Genomic DNA, 17,182 nt, shown 5'->3' on the forward strand with positions numbered 1-17,182 from the left:
TTATTCTGGTGAGACCCCAGGGGACTGGGTCTGGATCCACCAGGGAATTGTTGGGGAGAAAGGAGGGAAGGGGGAGAGAAAGGTTAATTTCTCTCTGTGTTAGGATTACTTTCTCTCTCAGGGAGAGTCTGGGAGGGGGAGAGAGAAGGAGGGGGCAAGGTGAATTTTCCTCTCTGTCTTAAGATTCAAGGAGTTGGAATCACAGTGATCTTCCAGGGTAACCCAGGGAGGGGAAGCCTGGGAGAGGCAACGGTGAGGGAAAGGGTTTACTTTCCTTGTGTTAAGATCCAGAGGGACTGGGTCTTGGGGGTCCCCGGGCAAGGTTTTGTGGGGACCAGAGTGTACCAGGCACTGGAATTCCTGGTTGGTGGCAGCACTACAGGTTCTAAGCTGGTAATTGAGCTTAGAGGAATTCATGCTGGTACCCCATCTTTTGGATGCTAAGGTTCAGAGTGGGGAATTATACCATGACAGGCTGGAACAGAGGGAGTGCTCTAATAAATCAGACCTGTCCATCCAACCAACACCGGCCAATACAAAATGCTTGGAAAAAAGGTGCAAGACAGACCCTAGTAGGAAAGGAATAACTTATCCACAGCGGAATTTTCTTCTAAACCCTGGTGAATAAGAGGGTGTCTTGTTCACACAGAACAGCAGAGATCATGCACAATTCACTCATTCTTAATTTAACTCTCTATTCCAGCCGCAAACCACAGCCAGCAATGGCTTCCTACCACTCATGGTTGCTGTGCCTATAAATTCATTTAATGCTTGTGAGGTGCTCAGATATTAGTGTGATGGAGACCATGGGAGATTCTAAACAGAAGGTTCACTTTGGACTTAATTACCAGAGTTTTAATTTGGAACATCTACTGTCCAACTAACAAAAAAAAATTGCTACAAAAGTGTGCTAAATTATGAGGACTTATACACTGAGTAGCAACTTACACACTGAGTAGCTCCAATGAACATAACAGGCCTGACTCTTCTCATTCACTCATAAGAACACCCACACTGACGGAGACCAAAGATCCATCTAGCCCAGTATCCTGTCTTCCCATACTGGCCGATGCCAGGTGCCCCGTAGGAAACTCAGTTTTATTTCTCTCCTGGGGTTCTGCTCTCTCTTTCTCTTCTTCTTTTCCTGTGGTGTATGTTGTCTTGGGTGCGAATGAAGTTCAAGATGGAATTTTCTGAGGAGGGTTCTAGGAATTGATACATTAAGGGCTAAGCTCAGCAGGGGACACGGCTGTTGCACTTGCTATAAGTAACTATAATTAAAGACTCATTAGAGCAGGGACTTGAGTCTCCTCCTGAATCCCAGAGAGTGTCCTAACCCCTGGGCTGTAGAGTGACTCGCTTTCCTGCTCTCTCTGGGCCAGAACATCAGGGCCGCCGGGGGGGGGGACAAGTGGGGCTATTTGCCCCAGGCCCCGCAGGGGCCCCCCACAAGAGTTTTTCAGGGCCCCTGGAGTGGGTTCTTCACTCGGTTCGGGAGCCTCGGAAAACTCTCGCGGGCCCCAGGCCCCCAGAGCTTCTTCCGTCGGTCTTCGCCTGCCGGGGGTCCTTCAGCGGTCCTCCAGGACCCGCACCCGAAATGCCCGGAAGACCCCTGGCGGGGCCCCCCCGCCCCCGAATTACTGCCGAAGCGGGACCCGCCGCCGAAGACCCCAGGCCCCCGGAATCCTCTGGGCGGCCCTGCAGCACGTATCCCCAGCCAGGCGCCTAGCGGATTTCGGTGCTTACAGGGTGCGGCTCTGAGGGTCTCGCTGGCATGTCCGATTTAGGCACATCAGGCTGCAGGTAGGTGCTGAATTCACCTTGTGGATCTAGCCCTGAACACACATGGAAAGCCCCTGGCAGGTGGCTGTCCAGCGCTCCTAGGATCCATCCGGAATCCAAACCTGTCTGCCCAGGCTGAGATTTTCTAGAGCTCCCGAGGGGTTAGAATAGGCACGAGGTGTCCGGATCTCTAGGGCAGCCTGGAGACCCCCCGCCTGGCTGCTGGGGGGGGGGGGTAAACTAACGTGTTTTCATTCACTGTAATGTCGGTTCTGTCAGTGAATACTGGGGGGTGGAGGGGGCTGAGGGGCGGAGTGAGGGGCACAGAGTGTCCTGGGGAAAGGGGGAGTTGGGGCTGGTCTCTGCTAACAGCGCGGTCAGTCCGTGTCTGTATCTGGGGGGGGGGGGGGCTGAGGGGCGGAGTGAGGGGCACAGAGTGTCCTGGGGAAAGGGGGAGTTGGGGCTGGTCTCTGCTAACAGCGCGGTCAGTCCGTGTCTGTATCTGGGGGGGGAGGGGGCTGAGGGGCGGAGTGAGGGGCACAGAGTGTCCTGGGGAAAGGGGGAGTTGGGGCTGGTCTCTGCTAACAGCGCGGTCAGTCCGTGTCTGTATCTGGGGGGGGGGGGCTGAGGGGCGGAGTGAGGGGCACAGAGTGTCCTGGGGAAAGGGGGAGTTGGGGCTGGTCTCTGCTAACAGCGTGGTCAGTCCGTGTCTGTATCTGGGGGGTGGGGGGGGCTGAGGGGCGGAGTGAGGGGCACAGAGTGTCCTGGGGAAAGGGGGAGTTGGGGCTGGTCTCTGCTAACAGCGCGGTCAGTCCGTGTCTGTATCTGTGGGGGTGGGGGGGCTGAGGGGCGGAGTGAGGGGCACAGAGTGTCCTGGGGGGAAGGGGGAGTTGGGGCTGGTCTCTGCTAACAGCGCGGTCAGTCCGTGTCTGTATCTGGGGGGTGGGGGGGCTGAGGGGCGGAGTGAGGGGCACAGAGTGTCCTGGGGAAAGGGGGAGTTGGGGCTGGTCTCTGCTAACAGCGCGGTCAGTCCGTGTCTGTATCTGGGGGCTGGGGGGGCTGAGGGGCGGAGTGAGGGGCACAGGGTGTACTGGGGGAAAGGGGGAGTTAGGGCTGGTCTCTGCTAACAGCGCGGTCAGTCCGTGTCTGTATCTGGGGGGTTGGAGGGGGCTGAGGGGCGGAGTGAGGGGCACAGAGTGTCCTGGGGAAAGGGGGAGTTGGGGCTGGTCTCTGCTAACAGCGCGGTCAGTCCGTGTCTGTATCTGGGGGGGGGGGAGGGGGCTGAGTGAGGGGCACAGAGTGTCCTGGGGGAAGGGGGAGTTGGGGCTGGTCTCTGCTAACAGCGCGGTCAGTCCGTGTCTGTATCTGGGGGGGGGGGGGGGCTGAGGGGCGGAGTGAGGGGCACAGAGTGTCCTGGGGAAAGGGGGAGTTGGGGCTGGTCTCTGCTAACAGCGCGGTCAGTCCGTGTCTGTATCTGTGGGGTGGGGGGGCTGAGGGGCGGAGTGAGGGGCACAGAGTGTCCTGGGGGAAGGGGGAGTTGGGGCTGGTCTCTGCTAACAGCGCGGTCAGTCCGTGTCTGTATCTGTGTGGGGGGGGGGGGGCTGAGGGGCGGAGCGAGGGGCACAGAGTGTCCTGGGGGAAAGGGGGAGTTGGGGCTGGTCTCTGCTAACAGCGCGGTCAGTCCGTGTCTGTATCTGTGGGGTGGGGGGGGGGGGCTGAGGGGCGGAGTGAGGGGCACAGAGTGTCCTGGGGAAAGGGGGAGTTGGGGCTGGTCTCTGCTAACAGCGCGGTCAGTCCGTGTCTGTATCTGGGGGGTGGGGGGGCTGAGGGGCGGAGTGAGGGGCACAGAGTGTCCTGGGGAAAGGGGGAGTTGGGGCTGGTCTCTGCTAACAGCGCGGTCAGTCCGTGTCTGTATCTGGGGGGGGGGGGGGACTGAGGGGCGGAGTGAGGGGCACAGAGTGTCCTGGGGAAAGGGGGAGTTGGGGCTGGTCTCTGCTAACAGCGCGGTCAGTCCGTGTCTGTATCTGGGGGGGGGGGGGCTGAGGGGCGGAGTGAGGGGCACAGAGTGTCCTGGGGAAAGGGGGAGTTGGGGCTGGTCTCTGCTAACAGCGCGGTCAGTCCGTGTCTGTATCTGGGGGGGGGGTGGCTGAGGGGCGGAGTGAGGGGCACAGAGTGTCCTGGGGAAAGGGGGAGTTGGGGCTGGTCTCTGCTAACAGCGCGGTCAGTCCGTGTCTGTATCTGGGGGGGGGGGCTGAGGGGCGGAGTGAGGGGCACAGAGTGTCCTGGGGAAAGGGGGAGTTGGGGCTGGTCTCTGCTAACAGCGCGGTCAGTCCGTGTCTGTATCTGGGGGGTGGAGGGGGCTGAGGGGCGGAGTGAGGGGCACAGAGTGTACTGGGGAAAGGGGGAGTTGGGGCTGGTCTCTGCTAACAGCGCGGTCAGTCCGTGTCTCTATCTGTGGGGTGGGGGGGCTGAGGGGCGGAGTGAGGGACACAGAGTGTCCTGGGGAAAGGGGGAGTTGGGGCTGGTCTTTGCTAACAGCGCGGTCAGTCCGTGTCTGTATCTGGGGGGGGAGGGGGCTGAGGGGCGGAGTGAGGGGCACAGAGTGTCCTGGGGAAAGGGGGAGTTGGGGCTGGTCTCTGCTAACAGTGCGGTCAGTCCGTGTCTGTATCTGGGGGGGGGGGAGGCTGAGGGGCGGAGTGAGGGGCACAGAGTGTCCTGGGGAAGGGGGAGTTGGGGCTGGTCTCTGCTAACAGCGCGGTCAGTCCGTGTCTGTATCTGGGGGGTGGGGGGGCTGAGGGGCGGAGTGAGGGGCACAGAGTGTCCTGGGGAAAAGGGGAGTTGGGGCTGGTCTCTGCTAACAGCGCGGTCAGTCCGTGTCTGTATCTGGGGGGTGGGGGGGCTGAGGGGCGGAGTGAGGGGCACAGAGTGTCCTGGGGAAAGGGGGAGTTGGGGCTGGTCTCTGCTAACAGCGCGGTCAGTCCGTGTCTGTATCTGGGGGGTGGGGGGGGCTGAGGGGCGGAGTGAGGGGCACAGAGTGTCCTGGGGAAAGGGGGAGTTGGGGCTGGTCTCTGCTAACAGCGCGGTCAGTCCGTGTCTGTATCTGGGGGGTGGAGGGGGCTGAGGGGCGGAGTGAGGGGCACAGAGTGTCCTGGGGGAAAGGGGGAGTTGGGGCTGGTCTCTGCTAACAGCGCGGTCAGTCCGTGTCTGTATCTGTGTGTGTGTGTGTGTGTGGGGGGGGGGGGGTGTCACAGGCGGGCAGCTGCGGACCGGAGTTTTCTCGCTCACGGTCTCTGCGCTGCGAGCTGTAGAACTGCAGCGCCCCCCAGCGGAGAGTTTGTGCTTAGCCAGCGAGGGCGGGTTTCTGTCTGAGCTCAGCCCGGCGCCCCGCACTGTGTTTTAAGTATCTGGCGCAGTAATAGCGGGCGGTGTCCTCGGGCTTCAGGCCGGTCATGTCCAAATGCAGCAGGTTGTTGGAATCGTCCCTGGAGATGGTGAATCGGCCTTTCACTGAGTCTGCGTAATAATAGCGGTTCCATAAATCCCAATAAATGCTTGAGACCCACTCCAGCCCCCTCCCGGGAGCCTGCCGGACCCACATCATCCCGTAGTCCCCAACTTTGAACCCGGAGGCTTTGCAGGAGAGGCGGAGAGAGTCTCCGGGCTTTTTCACATCGCCTCCGGACTCCACCAGCTGCACCTGGGACCGGACACCTGGGGACAGAAAGATATTATACATCGCATTGATATTCAGAGCAATCATAGACTGTTCCCCTGCCCCGCAATTGTGAGAGGGTCCGAAATTACCTTCCAGAGCTGCTGCAAGCAACAGTAAATGGAGCCAAAGCCTCATTTTCCCGGGTGCTGGAGGGGAAAGTTCTCAGGGGACTGACTGGTCACTGCACAGACCCAGGAAGCTGCAGATTGTGTCTCCAAATGCCTGGGCAGAGAACGGGTCAGATTTAAACAGGAAACTGCCACCCTGATTTGCATATATCCCTCCTCATAAAACACACAAATGCCTTCCCTGAGTGCTCTCGTTAGTCGCTCTCCGGTTCTGAGAGAAGGACATGGAAGGGGGAGGTGTAGTGCCCTGACCCAAATCCCATTGAAATCAAGGGAGCCTCAGGGAGCTGGGTTGGGGGTAATTGATTTTGGAACCTAAATCTTAATCACTGTCTCTGGCATTTAGACTACGAAATTTAGGACACTTCTAAAAAAAAAAAAGATTTAGGCTCCCGGGTCATTGAAACTTTCCCCTTTGTCCAATGGGAATTGTATTTCTCTATTTAATATTCACTAATTGATGTGAGATGCACAGATACTGAGGTGAGGGCTTTAAAACACCTGTTCTTGGTTAAATTAATCATGTGGCAATAGTGGATATTGACAAGCACCTGAATTGAGCAGCTGTTTCTATTTCAGCTATTCAGCTCTTACAACAAAGATTTATGGGTATGCCCGTTAGCTGGATAATGTTTGTAATCACACACTGAGGGCCTTCACATCTCTCCCTTTTCAACCCCAAACACAGCTGGCTTGGAACTAGGCCAATACAGGGGCCTCTAGAATAGTAACTGCCTCTGCCCATGTTGTTTGAGGCAGGTGAAAACCCTTCCCCATTAGTGATTCCCGTGTGATCTGTGGTGCCAAAAGGACACTCCAGGGTTTGCCCCCAATGCCTCTTTCTTGACCTCTCAGAGCACAGGACTGACCCTGTCTCTGCGTCTCCAGCGGTGGCTCTGTGTGTATAAGCTGAAATAAGGGAAAGGCCAGCAGCGAATATCCCTCTAAAAATCTCTATAAGCGTTTTAACATTTGATCATTTTAGATGTGGCTTCAGGTGTCACTAATACTTCTGTCTCTTTTCTGCCTTGGTCTAAGACGTCACTAATAACATTTGCTTTGCGTTGTTTACATTAAACTGATTTAGGGGAAAAACCAATGTACAAGTGAGGGACAAAGGAACATTCCCCTGTGGTTCAATCTGGGCTGCTGGGGGGGAGACGCAAGTGGGGCAATTTGCCCCAACCCGGGGGCACTGCAGGGCCCCCCAGGAGAATGTAGTATTCTATAGTATTGCAACTTTTTTATGGAAGGGGCCCCGAAATTGCTTTGCCCCAGGCCCCCTGAATCTTCTGGGCAGCCCTGGGTTCGATTCTCTATAACTGCCCCTTGCAATGTTTGTGCAGCTGGTATTTACCGCTAGAGGAGATAGGAGAATGGACTAGTTTGGTGCCTGTTCTCATCCACTGTGACAATCCCCGTCTTCCGACAGAAGCCTCCTTTGTCCATTTGTTAACTATTTAAACAAGTAGCCCCCTGCTTTTCCCTGCAGCTGCCCTTGCCTTGGCAGCGGGATAGGGTGGGGGGAGTGGGGAATTTGGTCAACGCTGCCTCATTATTTCCCTTCAAAGCGCTCCTAAAACCCTGCTCTGCCATGAAGTATAGAAGAATACTTGACTGTTAGGCGGTTCTTTTGCTAAGGTCGCTGCCCATAACACTGATCAATATTGTCTTATTGGTTCCTTGTCCCCGTCCAGCTCCCCATGTGTCTCTCTCTTCCCATCTGTTGTCTTACATCGAGTTCCTAAGCTGCCTGGGACTCTGGCTGTTTGATGTTTGTGCAGCGCCTCGCACACTAGAGCTCCGGTCCATGACTATGGCTCCTAGGGGGCATCATACAAAATAATAATGGACTTCACTTGGAGCAGTAGGACGAGCTACTCCCTCATGCCGGAGAGAAGCAAGTAACATACGGCTACTAGTTAGTGCTTCACTGTTTTCCTTTCCCAGCCTGTGAGTGAGGCCAGGGAAGACAAGCCAGGAGAGACAACTGTTCCCTTCTGCACGCCTGTGTCAGTCTTCTTGGTGCAGGGAGGAGGGAGCAGAGCCGGCCTGCTGCTGTGTGTAGCTCCGGAGCGCCACCTGCTGGGGGCTTTTTCACTGGATTAACACCACGGGAGGGTTTTTTCCTGAGCTCAGGCTCAGACCGGCTTCCCCTCATTGTGTCTCTCCCACAGTGAGGCCTGGTCTACACTACCAGTTTATGTCGAACTTTGCAGCGTTACATCAAGTTAACCCTGCACCCGTCCACACAACGAAGCCATTTTTGTTGACATCAAGGTCTCTTAAAATCGATTTCTGTACTCCTCCCCAACAAGGGGAGTAGCGCTGTTATTGCCATTTCACATTAGGGTTAGTGTGGCCGCAATTCGACAGTATTGGCCTCCTTGATCTATCCCACAGCGCACCACTGTGACCACTCTGGGCAGCAATCTGAACTCGGATGCACTGGCCGGGTAGACAGGAAAAGCCCTGCGAACTTTTAATTTTTTTTCCTGTTTGCCCAGCGTGGAGCACTGATCAGCAGAGGTGACCACGCAGTCCCAGAATCAAAAAAGAGCTCCAGCATGGACCGTATGGGAGATACTGAATCTGATCTCTGTATGGGGAGATGAATCTGTTCTGTCAGCTCTCCATTCCAAAAGACAAAATGCCAAAACATTTTTAAAAATCTCCAAGGCCATGATGGACAGAGGCCACAACAGGGACTCAGCACAGTGCTGCATGAAACTTAAGGAGCTGAGATAAGCGTGCCAGAAAGCCAAAGAATGAAATGGACACTCACGGAAGGAGAAGCGACTGATGACTACAGCTATCCCACAGTTCCCGCACTCTTCAAAAACCATTTGAATTCTGGGCTGAGCAATCAAAGCCTGAAGGGTCAAAAACATTGTCAAGGGTGGTTCAGGGCATATGTCATCAGCCTTTCCCCCTGCCCCAGAAAGCAAAGGGAGAAAAATCATTTCTCTACTTTTTTCAATGTCACCATATGTCTACTGGATGCTGCTGGCAGACGCCATGCTGCAGTGCTACACAACAGCACCCCCCTGCCTTGCTGATGGCAGACAGTACAGTAGGACTGGTGTCTGTCCTCATTGTCCCATGGGTGCTCCTGGCTGGCCTCAGTGAGGTCGGCCGGGGTGCCTGGACAAAAATGGGAATGATTCCAGGTCACTCTCTTCTTTAAGTTTTGTCTAATGGAGATTCAGTCCTGCATGGAATATCATGCCAGCTGGAGGCTTCTGCCTCAGGCTGCTCTCCCCAGTCAGCAGCACTGTGCGGTCGTGCCTACCCCTTGCTACCAGGGCTCATAATCAGATACTTAGACCTCTACATTTTGCTGTAAATAAAAAAATTCAGCTGCCCTTTAGAACCATCTCCCAACATACATATCCTGGGACATTTTGTATTTTACCAGTGTCAACCGAAGGCCCACACACAAACTGAGATTCAGTCCTGCCTGTGCCTCTATCCTAGTGCTTGTCACAAATTCCCATTTTCAGCCATAGGCTGAGCAAGTGCAGAATGGTGGTTCACTCTACTTCGCTGTAAGTCAACTGCCCTCCCCTCCCCCTTTGATCTCTGCTTGCAGAGGCAATAAAGTCAGTGTTGTTTCTTATTCCTGCATTCTTTATTACTTCATCATACTGGATAACTGCCACGGTAGCCCAGGGAGGTGGGGGAAGAGGGAAGCAATGAGTGGTGTTGTTGCAGGGGCACCCCCTAGAATGGCATGCAGCTCATCATTTCTGTGGGATATCTGGGTCTCTGACCCGGAGCAGCCATTTGCCTTTCTGGTTCTTTAGTAGGCTTGCCTGATATTCTAGGCAGGACTGACTCTCCATTAGACAAAACTTAAAGAAGAGAATGATCTACGGAGTCATTCCCATTTTTGTCCAGGCGCCCCCGACCGACCTCACTGAGGCCAGCCAGGAGCACCCATGGGACAATGACGATGGTTACAGTGTGACTGGTAACCATCATTGTCAACTTGCAAAGTAGCAGACAGTACAGTAGGGCTGGTAACTGTCTTTGTTACTGGCAAAGGCAAGGGGATGCTGCTGTGTAGCACTGCAGTACCGCGTCTGTCAGCAGCATCCAGTAGACATATGGTAAAAATGAAAAAAGGCTGAACGGGCTCCATGGCTGCTGTGCTGTGGCCTCTTCCCCGGGCAATCCAGGGAAAAGGGAGCAAAGTGTTTGTCTGCCGTTGCTTTCACAGAGGGATGCTTGACTGATGACATTTACCCATAACCACCCGCAACAAATTTTTGGCCCCATCAGGCATTGAGATCTCAACCCAGCATTCCAATGGGTGGGGGAAATTGCGGGAACTATGGGATAGCTACAGGATAGCTACCGACAGTGCAACACTCCAGAAATCGACGCTAGCCTCGGTACATGAACGCACATCGCCGAATTAATGTGCTTAGTGTGGCCGCCTGCACTCGACTTTATACGATTGTTTAAAAAAAAATGGTTTCTGTAAAATCAGTATAATCCCGTAGTGTAGACATACCCTAATACACGGCGGTGTCCTCCGCTTCCAGGCTGCTCATGTGTAGATAGAGACTGGAGCTGTCTTTGGAGGCTGTGAATCACCCCTGATTGCCGGGGAGTAGCTGTTGCTGGATGATGAATAATAATAAATCAGCCACTCCAGCCCCTTTCCTGGAGCCTGTCGGACCCAGTTCATACCATAGCTGCTGAGATCATCTAGTCCAACCCCCTGCTGAAAGCAGGGCCAATCCCCAACTAAATCATCCCAGCCAGGATGACCTCCTGAGGTCCCTTCCAACCCTGATATTCTATGAAAGCCGCTCATGGTACATGTGAGTTTAGTGGATTCTCCAGTTTTCTAAATTTCTGGGCTGGACTGGGTCCGAACAATCTGTGCCTGGGGCCCTGGAGAGAAAGAAAATGGGCTGTTAAAAGTAATGTTTAAAACCAATTAAATTAGAGAGACAGCTACAATAGAGGGAAGGAGACGCATCGATCTCTAGATCGATATTGGTCTAATAAATCCCTCACGTGACTCTACTGATCTCACTGCATCTGTAATTTTCACTCCATGCATCTGAAGAAGTGGGGTTTTTACCCCAAAAAGCTTATGCTCAAATAAATCTGTTAGTCTTTAAGGTGCCACCGGACTCCTTGTTGTTCTTGTGGATTCAGACTAACACAGCTACCCCCGATACTGATCTCACTGTCTTTCCACACAGGATAACTTGTACAGGGGATTTTCTAAAGCACTCACATTTAGGAGCACAAGCAGTATTGACTTTGCATGTTCCCAGGTAACTTTGGAACTTCTGGAGGGGAAAAAAAACAACAACCTTTAGCTCCTGAACTCCAGCTATACTTCAGATCAACGAGTGAATCCCGAAACAGACAAACCCACATGAAATGCCGCTCAGGAAAATGCAGAGTTTCAGCAGACACAGCATGGTGATAGGATAGGAGTGCAGCCTAGTAAGTCCCTGAGCCTGTGGCTGAGATGCCAGAGTCGATGTTTAAATAGGAAGGCGGATCTTGCAGCTTTGCATATTCCGGGGAGAACCAGGCGGGTTGGAAATAAAAAGGTCTGAACTCAGTGAGCGGTGCAGGCCGGGCGAGGCTGTGAGGGTCAGGTTATGACCTGATATAGTAGAGAAGAGACCAGAACCTCCAGCTGGTGAATGGGATGATGTGAAAACAGAACAGGAAGAAGGGTTCCCTACCAGAAGCCTTAGGATACGTCCTGGACATCCTACAAAACATCTGGAAGTGATACTTCCGTACTGCCTGTTCCCAGAACCCCTCCTGCACCTCAAACACCTCATCCCAGATCCCAGACCCCCAGCCAGAGCCCTCATCTCCTCACACACCTACCCTCCTGCCTCAACCCGCACACACACTGACCCCCCCAGTGTTTGCCCCACCCTAGAGCCTAGGGTGCCACACAAAATCACATAGCTCCAGGCCCCTAGAAGAGTTAATCTAGCTCTGCCCCCTAGCTGGGGTTTACCTCCCTTGGACTTCTGGGGCCCAAAGGGGCTGTTTCCGCTCGGGACCTGCAGGGTTCCCTCCTAGTACCTGAGAGTGTTACTGCAGTTTCTGCTCTCCAGCAGCACATCCTCTTCTCACCGTTTCTGGCATGCTACTGAACTGACTGAAGGGAAGGCTTTTTAACCAGCTCCAGCAGTCCTTGATTGCTTCCAGGTGTCCCATTCAAGCTAATTGTCTCAACTGGTTCTAGCAGGTCCTTGATTGCCTCAAAGTGTCTTAATTAACCTGGAATAGATCTTGTTTGGTTACTAGGGAAATGGGGACGTGTTTAATGTGGGGCTAATGTACCCACTTTTTGCAACTTTCTTGTAGCCATCTTGCCTGACCTTGTCACAGTAGGTAGCCGTGAATGACCTCAGGCCACACCACAGAGCAATGGGTCAGAACTCAGCGAGCCGAACTCCTAGCCCAGAGTTCTAGCCAATAGATCATGGTGCCGCCTCAGGCAGTCTGTTATGGGAAGGACACAAGATTAATTGTTGAGGGTGAAGTTGACCCTGTGCAGGGGGCTCACCCCATGGCCTATTTAACCCCAGGGTCTCATTTTGAGGGCTGCATTGGGACTCTTGCAATGTGCAGGCTGTGGCAGAGGGCTGAATTTCATGCAGAGAGATGTGCTCAGTGAGACGAACCCCTTGCCCCAGAGGTTACTGTAGGAGAAGAAGCTGGGAAGCGAGCACTGTGTTTCTCGTGCACAGTAGTAGGTAGCCGTGTCTGCAGCTGTCAGTCTGTCTATCTTTAGCCTGGCAGTGGAGCCGCTGGTGGAGGGGGTGACCCGTCCTTTGAATTCGTTAGCAGTGATGGTGGTAAAACCTGTTCTGAAAGCTGTGACCCAGACCAGACCTTTCCCAGGGGCCTGACGGACCCAGTGGAGATGGTGGTCATTGATGTTATTCCCAGACACGACACAGTCCAGGGTAATGGAACTCCCTGGCTCTGCACAGGCAGAACTTGGCTGGGTTAACATAACCACAGCCATGGAGACCGTTAAAGAAACACAAGTGAGAAACTGGCCTATCCCATCACACCAATGAGCCAGCTAATCTCCGACAGACCCTTCAAAGGAAGGTGCAAGACACCTTGGAAGTGGCAGTTACAAAATAAAACTGCGAGAGATTGGTGTAAGCACAAAAAGATTGACCCCCTGATGTCATCAACCCCTTGGAGCCATGAAAAACTCCCACCTTACAAGACGCTGCACCTCACTGCTCACCTGACAAGATGCACAAGGCCATAATGCAAAGACAAGGTAGCGACAGCATGACTGCTGCTGACCTTTGCTTTAGCACAATGGGTTAGTGCCAAATAATCTCACTGACTAACAAAGCTGGTATCACCCCATGTTCTTATATCCCACAAGGCAGGCAAACCATTTTGCATTTCAGAAATTTCCTTTCTCCGATCTGTCTTCCTTCTCCCTCCCTCCCCCCTCCCCCCACCCTCAGTTTCTTGGGGTTAAAGCCTGGGCCTTGGCCTTTGGAGATTTGATTTCACTCAAGAAGTTTGAAAAGTGCTTAATGGACAGATGCCCAAACCCCATTAAAATTCAGTCACAGGTGGGTATCTAAAATCTCTTTATACTCCTCTGAAACCTCCAGCCCTTACATAAGAACATATGTAAGAATGGCCACACTGGGTCAGAGCAAAGGTTCATCTAGCCCAGTATCCTGTCTGCCGACAGTGGCCAATGCCAGGTGATCACCGAGTGATCCACCACCGTTGCCCATTCCCAGCTTCTGACAAACAGAGACTAGGGACACCATCCCTGCCCAGCCTGGCTAATAGCCACTGATGGACCTATCCCTCAGGAACTTACCTAGTTCTTTTTTGAACCCTGTTACAGTCTTGGCCTTCACAACATCCTCTGGCAAGGAGTTCCACAGGCTGACTGGGTGTTGTGTGAAAAAATACTTCCTTTTGTTTGTTTTAAACCTGCTACCAGTTATTTCATTGAGTGACCCCTACATCTTGTGGTATGAAAAGGAGTAAATAACACTTCTTTATGTACTTTTTCAACACCAGTCATGATTTCATATACCTCTATCATATCCCTCCAGTCATCTCCTTTCCAAGCTGAAAAGAAAGAACACACAGAGTGTCTTTGTCCTTTGTTCAAACATATTAGTGTAAGATATAAAAGTGTCAAAAAGTCAAACCCAAAGTTCTATCACAAACAAGCCTATATACTAACACCTACTACTTGTTTTCCTTATACCTCTCCCATCTTCATCTCTCTCTGACTAGTGTACACCATTACTATTAATCATAAGTGCAACTCTGTGATTTAGCACCTCGCCCAATGTAAATATGTCCCCCAAGTCTGTCATTTGCCCACAAGTTACCCTGTCTCCTTTCAAGGGTGAGAGAGTCTTACTTCTTCATACCAAAAAATAGCATGCTTTGACTAAGGAAACATTGTCATCTGCAGAACAGCAAAACATCTACGATAGGTTGTAATGTGAACAGAAATGTGTATGGGTGTCTCTGTCTGACCTATTTTCCATAACTGTCTGAGAGAGAGAGGGGAAAATTGGTGTTCGTCCAGCAGAGGGGGCGATTGGCCTGTACAAAACACTTAGATGTCAAAAAGGAAAAAAAAAGTCTGTTCTCCACTCCAGTCCTACAGAGATGACAACATCGGTGATGAAGGAGCAAAAAATATTGTTCCAGACTCTCAGCTGGGTTAAACAGACACCGCTCCATAACGTGCTGATCTGCGCCATTGACTCCAGTGGAGCTATGGCCACAAACACGGCATAGACATTGAAAAAAGAATCAGTCCCACAAAATCTCTGTCAAAAAGTTATAAACATGAGTATCTGTGGCGGGGCGACAACTCACCAGCGTGGCGCCTCCCGCTGGTCATCACCCCGCTACAGTATCCCTAAAAGACATATAAACAGGGGTATTTTCTGAAGACCTTACAATGAAAATGATACTTTACATCCACTTGAAGACCGGCAATAAAAACCACAGCTCTATTCTCTAAAGACGCACACAGGAAATGTGTTCTCCAAAGACTGATGGATTTTAAGGCCAGGAGAGTAATCTAATCTGACCTCTTGCATAACACTGACTAACTTCTGTGTGAGCTACACAGCATAACTATGAGAGACACATGAAGTCTTCTTTTAAGACTTCAAGTGATGGAGAGTCCATATGACGCAGTAGGGAGAGGGGTGGATTGACCTGGGAATGTTGTCTAGTTTTACTGGGGTTGTCTGCATTGGGGATGGGATAATGGGGGATGACTTTATTTGAGGGACATATCTAAGCCTGTAACCTAAGCCAGGATGAGTATGGGACCAGGTGACACCTTTGCCCTGAAAACGGCTCAAAGGCCAGAGGAAAAGCTGGGGGGAGGGGAGAGAGTCGGCTGGGGGAGGGTCTTTCACTTTTAGGCTGGCTGGGAAGAGGCAGGAAACCCCAAGTCTGGAGTCTAAGCTCCTTGTCCCACAGAGGGACCTGACTGAGTGGTCCTGGTTGTACCTACCATCCCTGCTTGAGACTGTGTTCCTGTCATCTAATAAACCTTCTGTTTTGGTGGCTGGCTGAGAGTCCTGATGAATCACAGGAAGTGAGTGCAGGGCCCTGACTCCCCCACACTCAGTGACAGTCCATCGTTCCCAACCACCCCGTGCGCTTTAATTGATGTCACCACTAGTGTCCAAATTTTCAAAAGTAACTGGGGATTTTGGATGCTTCACTCTTTGGGTGCCACACGGGAAATGCCTAAAAAGGAGCCTGATTTTCAGAATGTGCTAAGCCTTTGCCCCCTTTAAGGTGCCTAAATTTGGCATCCAAAAATGGAGACACCACAGAATCACTACACAAATGTAGACCGAGGGCAGAACTTGGCCCACTGAACCCTAACCCTAAAAGACTGGCATCTTACTGGCCTTCCACATTATCAAAATATGTCACTCTGCACCAGCAGGAGATTATCTCATGTACCTCATGCCAGGAACCCAGCCCTAAGAAGAGACATGGCTTATTTTATTACTGTATCTCCCCCCCACCCCCAAGAAATATCAGCCCTTCACAGAGTGTACAAAATGTCAGAACTGCTATAGAATTGCAGGCCACATCCTCCACTGATAAGAACTGACTGATTTAATCACAGCTGAAATTCTTGCTCTGAGCTTTTCCCCCATTCTGCTTACGAAATCTGTCACCATATTGGCTGCCTCAGAGTTCACTCACAGCACACGCACAAACATGGCAACTGCATGCACACAGCTACTGTGACTTCCTTTGTCAACTACCCTCCTGAATCCACTGCTGTCTTTACGAAGTATTCAGGCCAACTGAAAGCCTGGGTGGCTTCTTCCATTCTGACTGATGGCTGAAAAAATTACTCAAACCCATGTGTTAACTATACTTTTACTGATATTATTAAGTAAGTATTGCTTTTCTTTTTCTTTCTTTCTTATCTTCTAGCTATTTATTTCTTTCCCATGAATGCTAGTTAAGGAAGAAGTTCATTAGAGAGACACAGTGGGTGAGGTAATATATTTTATTAGGTCAACTTCTGTTGGAGACAGGGACAAGCTTTCAAGCCACACTCCATTCAACAAAGTTCATGTTTTTTTTTCAATGAGTTCACACCTTCTATTGGTTGTAGCAATGCAGCAAAATACGCTGCCTTCTTCAGACATCATTGCTGTGTTCCAGTGGTATTTATTCCTTATAACTAAACAGTTCCTTGTAACTCATGTTTTCTTTCCTGATATTCACAGGCAAAGGTGTTCTGTGCAATCAAATAACACAGACACCCTCAGCTCTTACAGCGGAGATGGGGAACCAAGCGAAAATATTTTGCAATTATGCTACTACGTATTCAGATCCTGATTTGTACTGGTATCATCAGCTCTCTGACAACACCCTGCAGTCCATTCTATACAGGGATAACTCCCGGTCCTGGGATGCTGAATTTACCAAGGGACGCTTTGCTGTGGAGCGTGATTTAGCAGGAAAAACCTTCCACTTGGTTATATCACCCGTGGGAAGTGAGGATGCTGCTTCCTATTACTGTGTCATCAGAGCCACGATGACACAGCCTGACTGCAGTGCTGTACAAAAACTTCCCGGAAAGCCCTTCCTGTGCAATACATCTCCTACACCCTCACATTTCAATGGACGTTAGGCACCTAAATGCCGTTGAAACTCGAGTGCTAAGTGGCTTGCTCAAGGTATCACACAGGAAGTCTGTGACAGAACAGGGACTTTTACTAGGCTTCCCAGTCCTAGGCAAGTGTCCTAACCATTGGGCCATCCTGTCTTTACACGCAGTTTGCAGGTGGTTTTTGTACCTCTGTCACTAGATGCCAGCAGAGCTAAAGCAACACAACCCTCTTCTGAGCATGCAGTTATATCAGGGTAAAGATGCTTTTGTCAGTATAGGTTATTCCCATAAATCTAGTCGGAGAGGAACAAACCCTGTCTGTTGCCCAGCCCTTAGAATTCAGCCAATGTCATGAAGAAGGAAGGTTTCTATCCCTTTCAAAGT

At 51.7% G+C, this 17,182-nt stretch overlaps 2 gene segments (V, D, J or C); both read right to left on the reverse strand.

The window, feature by feature from the left end:
- Nucleotides 1-5,061: 5,061 nt before the first annotated feature.
- LOC115642347 lies at nucleotides 5,062-5,728 on the reverse strand. The segment is given in 2 exon segments: nucleotides 5,062-5,493; nucleotides 5,587-5,728. Coding segments are annotated over 2 exon segments (417 nt in total).
- A 6,471-nt stretch (nucleotides 5,729-12,199) lies between these two features.
- LOC115642277 lies at nucleotides 12,200-12,652 on the reverse strand. The segment is given in 1 exon segment: nucleotides 12,200-12,652. A coding segment is annotated over 1 exon segment (453 nt).
- Nucleotides 12,653-17,182: the final 4,530 nt, after the last annotated feature.

This window comes from Gopherus evgoodei, unplaced genomic scaffold (genome assembly GCF_007399415.2).
Source record: "Gopherus evgoodei ecotype Sinaloan lineage unplaced genomic scaffold, rGopEvg1_v1.p scaffold_39_arrow_ctg1, whole genome shotgun sequence".
Classification (NCBI taxonomy): domain Eukaryota; kingdom Metazoa; phylum Chordata; order Testudines; family Testudinidae; genus Gopherus; species Gopherus evgoodei.